Below are 6,796 nucleotides of genomic sequence, written 5' to 3' on the forward strand. Positions count from 1 at the left end.
CATAATTATGGGTTGAGTCAAGCTTGGCACTAAATTGTATTATATTAAAAGTTACATTTTCTTGAAAATAAATCATATATCCATATAAGTTTAACTTTTGGATAATGATTTTTTTTTACACTCCACCTTGCTATTAATGCACTAAAAAATTTGTCGTTTGGGGGTAAAATATTTTCTGGTAAAATACTTTACATATTTTGTAGTAAAATATTTTACCAATTTTCCGGTGTTTAGTTGTATAAAAAACGAGGAAAACATTTTTCATGTAAAATATTTTTCATTAATTGGATGAAAATGACTTATTCTTAAATCTTCCGTAAGTTATTTTTCGAAATGAAATCACTGTTTTTTTTTTTTTTTGATAGGCAAACAAATTTTATTCAAAAATCTTGACAAATGATACATCAATATGGGGGAGGGGAAAGAGGAACCAGTTTTCTACTGTAATTTTAACTGCTCAGTTACGTTGATTGTGAGTTCCCCTCTCTCTCTCTCTCTCTCTCTCTATCTCTCTCGATCTCGACTAAATTGAATTCCATTGTTAAGCCCTCCCTCTCTCTACACTATTTTGTCGATTTCTGAAAATATTTTTTCATGTGCCAACCAAATACCAAAAAATAAAAGTTTAAAATTTTTTTTATAAATTTTTTTTTACATAGAACACATTTTACATCAAAATAAACGGAGCCTTGGTGCTTAAAATTACACACAGCACAACACACTGAAACAAATGTCGGAGTGCAAAAATTATTTTCTTCATCTTTTACTATTTCCCACTATGGTTGAGGTGGAGTGAGCAATCAACTTTAATGGATTAATTTGTGAAGCTCAAATTAACTTATCAAAAAAACAAATTTGTTTATCAATCGAACCGTTGTTAAAATTGAAATGCATATTCTAGCAAATTACAATTTTTTTTTTCTCGTCAATTCTCCATGAAACCAAAATGAATATATTTTCGTACCATTTTTTCAGGAGGATGAGAATTGTCCACTATTACTAACATTCTGTACTGCTTGGGCACGTGTTAAAAATATTTACTAAACATATCCAAAACAGACTGACCAATAAAGACCAACCAAATTTAGTTTGGTTCATACTTTTTTTAGTTTTCTGAATTATTTTGTCGAGATAAACCAATAATTGAAAAATTGACCAATAAAGACCAACCAAATTTATTTTGGTTCATACTTTTTTAATTTTCTGAATCATTTTGTCGAGACAAATCAATAATTGAAAATTTGACGTAAACCAAAAAAATGTAAAAAGAAAATGAGTATAGAAAAAAGAAAATAATTCAACTTAAAATAACAATTATTTATACTTCAGCATCCATTAACCTACGTATTTATATATTTAAATACCTCAGCCGCCCAGAACAGCCACCCAAATTGCTTTCCTCTCTCTCTCTCTCTCTAAAAGATCCACAACTCTACAACACCACACAGAGAATCTCACAAGAAAATGAAAACAGTACCCATCATCAGATGATATCCCCGTTCAATACCAAAGAAAGAGAGACAAACAAGAAGCCATCACCCCCAACCTTCTCTCTCTCTCTCTATCTCTCTCTCTCTCTCTCCTCCGCCTTTATCCTCACCCTCCCCACACACACACATCTATAAAACCACACCCCCATCTCTCTCCTCTCTCTCTCTCTCTCTCTCTCTCTGCCAACCATGACCCTGGAAGAATCCTTACGATCTCTCTCTCTAGACTACCTCAACCTCCTCATCAACGGCCAGGCCTTCAGCGACGTCACTTTCAGCGTCGAGGGCCGCCTGGTCCACGCCCACCGTTGCATCCTAGCAGCCAGGAGCCTCTTCTTTCGGAAGTTCTTCTGCGGGCCGGAACCCCCCTCAGGTCTCGACCCGTCCGGGTCGAGAATCGGGTCGTCCTCGTCGGGGTCGCCGAGGGGGTCCACGGCCGCGGCGACTGCTACGGTGATACCGGTGAACTCGGTGGGGTACGAGGTTTTCTTGCTCATGCTTCAGTTCTTGTACTCCGGGCAGGTCTCGATTGTGCCTCAGAAACATGAGCCCAGGCCGAATTGTGGTGAGAGAGGGTGCTGGCATACGCATTGCACCTCGGCCGTCGATCTCGCCCTTGACACTCTAGCAGCCTCTAGATCGTTTGGTGTTGAACAGCTCGCATTGCAAATCCAGGTTCGGTTACTCTCCCTCTCTACCCCCCTCTCTCTCTCTAGATTGATGTTTGTGAGCTTTGTAATAGTGTTGTCCTACGTATTAAGGGTGAGTTTCAAGACGAACCTAAAGGGGCTAAACGGGTGTTTTTCTCTATCGACCGTTTAGCCCCTTTAGTTCACTAGGAAAACTCATCCTAAATCATCCGTAGAAAAAACCCTCGTGTATCTTTTTCTCTTTCAGATACAAGATCATGTAAGAAAACTCTTGTCAGTATGAATTTCTTTCTGCATTTATGTAGCTGAAATTACACGGGAACAGAGACAGAGGTGGACAAATGAATAATGAATGAAATGGTGCTTCCTTTTGTGGGCTTTCATTTGCTTGTACAATAGGAGTAGTGGGTTTTATGGGTTGGGTTTTTGGGAAGTGGAATGAGATTTTTTCAGTTGGATTTTTATTGTTTTTTTCCCCCTCTATTTTCTGAAATGATATTTGTTTTGTCAAGTGATTGGTTTTATTTATTTATTGGATTTGGACATTCATTTTGGTACTAAAGATTGCAGAAAAAGGAGTTCCGTTTGATCTCATACTTTCTTCTCCATATTGTTTTTTCCTCATCTAGATTTCTCCACTTTTGATGGAATTCAATTTTTCCAAATTTTGAGTTTCTAGCCTCATACAACTGATAAAAACAAGAGTACTATAAATATTTCTTTTCTTTTTGTCTCGTTTCGTTCCTTTTTCTCCCCACAGTATTTCTCGAGAAGAATGTTATCGTACTTTTTTGGACGTTCTGGTGTTCAAATCAGCTTACGGTTGATCTTAAAATCCAGAAATTAAACATTTGGGTAAATTTCGTATATATGACCCCTAAGATTCAGTAGAATATGCAATCAACGAGGATAAGCGATCCTACTGAAACAGTCATTCCACATCCTACTGTATGTTTGGGTTGTGGAAAAAAAAATGCTAAATTGTGCTCAATGTCAATTTTTATTTTTTCAAAGGAAAAAAAAATTGGCATTGGTGATTGGTCATGAGGAATATATCTTTGATTTCATGTAAGCATTCATGTAGAGGAGTCTTTTTATTTCTTGAATTGGGTGTAAGTATCTTTACATTCCACAGGCAAGGACGTACTAAATATAGATCTCTCTAGTCATGTCTTCCACAGTGATCACTCACACCAAATCTTTCCCCAGACAATCTTAACTTTCCTCTTTTGGACTATGATATGGAAGCCCCAAAGGATCCTGTTAGAAATGATACTTACCTCAATCACAAATTTGCACAAACACCACCACCCCCCACAGTGCAGTGAGAGAAATTAAGAAGCTTCCCCCACTTTTATCACAAGTTTGATCAAACACAATAAAACATGGTGAGCTTCTCCAGAGGGGGAATTTTTTGGGGGTAAAAGTGAGGTAAAATGTTTTACTCCCCAGGCATGTCGAATTATTTTTCGTCCTCGTCGGAATTTGGCAAAGGTGGTGGCTAAAGTCTATCCACAAGTAAGTAGCCGAATTCGCTACCGAACTTTGGAAGATTCATTTTTGGTGTCGATTTGGCAGTAAGTTTGGTTTGCCGAACCTTACTGCCTCACCTAACCTAAGCTGGTCGAGACACCCCTGTCCACACGGAACCTAAAAGCAAAAAAGTCCTCTTATCCTTCAATTTTTGTTGGCCTGGCCAGCTACACTGTGACTCCCATTTCTTCAATAGTATTTGGTAAAGTTGCAGCAATAGTGTCAAGCCATTTTTGGCAGAACTACTAGTTTAGCCATTGTATCGATATTTTGGATGATGTCTTTGTTAAAAATAAGTCTTGCTTGTAATGGGTGGAAAATTTGGGTTTGCCGAATCGATTGTGAGCTGTTTTTTTGCTGAAAATTTGGTAAGCCATAAAAATGATTTTGGCCAGACAAATAGTCTGTCATTGGAGATATTCTACTATATCCGCATGCTGATTTGGATTCTGGTGCAAAATGTTGTGTAATTACTTTTTTTGTCCCCCCCCCACCAATATGGCTTGCAGATTTAAATTATGAACTTGGAATTTCTATTACATATTCCCTTTGTGCATTATATTCTCTGTCTTATGCTACTTGCACTTTTTTGCTTTCTTCTACCATGGAATTGTACTATCGAACGATGCGTTATTCTATGATTTTCTCATCTTGATTCGCAGCTAGTTTTTTTTTTTTTTTTAACCGAATGTCTAGACCAGCTTGATTCGCTATAAGTTCAAAAATATTACTACCCTGTGATTTATTATCAATCATTTTTCTCTACGAAGGTAACAAAATATTGAACCAAATAAATTGTTATATATCCATCTCTTTGCATATATAGTACTCACACTTGTTGTTTTCTTTATTTTGTTGTGGGAAATGCAGAAGCAGTTGGCAAGTATGGTGGAGAAGGCCTCGATAGAGGACGTAATGAAAGTCCTGATAGCATCAAGAAAACAAGAAATGCACCAGCTCTGGACCACTTGCTCCCATTTAGTAGCGAAATCCGGTCTCCCACCCGAAATCCTAGCCAAGCACCTCCCTATCGATGTCGTAGCCAAAATCGAAGAGCTCCGCCTCAAGTCCTCCCTCGCCCGCCGCTCCCTCCTCCCTCCTCACCACCACCACCACCACCCCCACCACGACCTCGACCTCGAAGATCAGAAAATCCGGAGGATGCGACGAGCCCTGGACTCCTCAGACGTTGAGCTTGTCAAACTCATGGTCATGGGAGAAGGACTAAACCTTGACGATGCGCTGGCATTGCATTATGCCGTGGAGAATTGCAGTCGGGAGGTGGTGAAGGCGTTGCTGGAGCTTGGAGCGGCAGACGTGAACTTCCCAGCAGGTCCTGCCGGGAAGACACCGCTCCATGTGGCGGCCGAGATGGTGTCGCCGGACATGGTGGCGGTGCTGCTCGACCACCACGCGGATCCCAACGTGAGAACTGTTGATGGGGTATCTCCTCTCGATGTGCTCCGGACTTTGACTTCGGATTTCTTGTTTAAAGGGGCAGTTCCGGGTTTGGCCCATATTGAGCCCAATAAGCTTAGGCTGTGTTTGGAGCTTGTTCAATCCGCAGCATTGGTGATTTCGAGGGAGGAAGGTAGCGGCGGTGGAAATGCTGGTTGTTCGACCACAGCGATTTATCCGCCGGGGATGAGCGATGGGACTAGTAGTGGTAACAGCAGTGGTGGCAATATGGGTAACTTCGGATTGGATTCGAGGTTGGTTTATTTGAATCTGGGTGCCGCGGCAGGGTCCGGTCAAATGGATGAAGGAGACCGTGGCGGCGGTGGTGGCCACCAGAGGGATCAAGGTGGTGGTGGTGGTCACCCGTCAATATACCACCACCACCACTCTCATGAGTATTAGCTCACCTGACCTATTTATAAGTATATTTTATGTACGTAATGCATCCATTCCAAGAGAAAATTGGTTCCAATTTATGGAGGATTTCTATTGGATTATAACTATATATATATACTATTAACTATATCTCCCTTATCTAATTAAGCTTTGCTATGCCTTTTGCTTTTGTCTCGGAAAATGATTTACAAAACAGAATGGTTTACAGAAAATCCAATAAATAATTATGTGAGTGATTTTACAATTTTGAGAAATAGTATTGTGGTTAGATATCCAAAATCAAAGAATTTTTATAAAAGGTGGAACCATCCATATGCTTTATATATTAGTAATTCTCTATCTGGTAGTGCCATACAAGCAATATTTTCACATTACAATATATCAACCATGATCTTTTCATGTCAAATTAAAATGTGTTACTTTTATTCGCTGCCATGGGTGTTGGTCATCTAATTAGGACCTAGACTACGACTCTTAGAGTCTTTTTGAATGCTTTCTGTATGCCGTTAACGACTCTTATAGTCTTTTTGAATGCTTTCTGTATGCCGTTAATCTGGCTTGTTGACTATAATCGTTTAAGTTAATGCATCACTTTCCGTTTGACAAAAAAGAAGTGTTACTTTTACACCATTACGAACAAAAATTTTATAATAAACTCCGTTCCGTGAATTGTATTCCTTATTGCGTCTCGCTTTTTCTGTTTTTGCAGTAGCTTCCATGATCGTCATAAGCTAGAATATGCCGTTAAACCTAGCAGACCGGCACTATATATATATATTGCAATGAGCATTTTTGGAGAAGGGTATTTTCTTCTTGAGGAATAAAGGCAAGAAAAGTTAATCCAAGTAATTGCAGCTGGGGTCATGGAGAGGACTTAAGGTCAAATTTTTAAACCCCCCGCCCGTCAATAATTCCTTTTGTTTTTATTTGTTATATCTGTAAATGTCAAAGGCCTAGTATTTATTATGATGACCTATTCTTTTCTTGTCTCCCTACCCACCTAGCTATCACAAGATATATTTATTAGTAATTGAAACTCATATTAATACTATTATACTTTGTCCGATAAAATATTACTAGCTCCGTTCCAAATTATCGTGCGTGTTTTCTTTTCAAGACCTCACAAAAAATTATTTATATTCCACAATCTATAGTGTTTTTTTTATGATTTTAAAATCTTTGTTTAAAAAAAATAATGAAAATCTATCAAATGAGATCTACATTGAATATATTAAATATTATAAATTAAAAAATATAAATAATTTTTTG

The 6,796-nt window shown here is 38.5% G+C and overlaps 1 protein-coding gene across 1 annotated transcript; it reads left to right on the plus strand.

The window, feature by feature from the left end:
- The first annotated feature begins 1,380 nt into the window (after positions 1–1,380).
- On the plus strand, positions 1,381–5,656 carry LOC131318618 (BTB/POZ domain and ankyrin repeat-containing protein COCH-like). Its single transcript, XM_058348523.1, has 2 exons — positions 1,381–2,165; positions 4,544–5,656. Exons 1-2 carry the CDS (start codon positions 1,680–1,682, stop codon positions 5,531–5,533), a joined length of 1,476 nt encoding a protein of 491 aa, XP_058204506.1. The 5' UTR covers positions 1,381–1,679; the 3' UTR covers positions 5,534–5,656.
- Positions 5,657–6,796: the final 1,140 nt, after the last annotated feature.

Source organism: Rhododendron vialii, chromosome 3a (genome assembly GCF_030253575.1).
Source record: "Rhododendron vialii isolate Sample 1 chromosome 3a, ASM3025357v1".
Lineage (NCBI taxonomy): Eukaryota > Viridiplantae > Streptophyta > Magnoliopsida > Ericales > Ericaceae > Rhododendron > Rhododendron vialii.

What these genes read in the sequence shown, in the direction of transcription:
- LOC131318618 (XM_058348523.1), top strand. Translation starts at nt 1,680, where the DNA reads ATGACCCTGGAAGAATCCTTACGATCTCTCTCTCTAGACTACCTCAAC. An exon ending in AGCTCGCATTGCAAATCCAG is followed by an intron (nt 2,166 to 4,543) that starts GTTCGGTTACTC and finishes TGGGAAATGCAG; the next exon opens with AAGCAGTTGGCAAGTATGGT.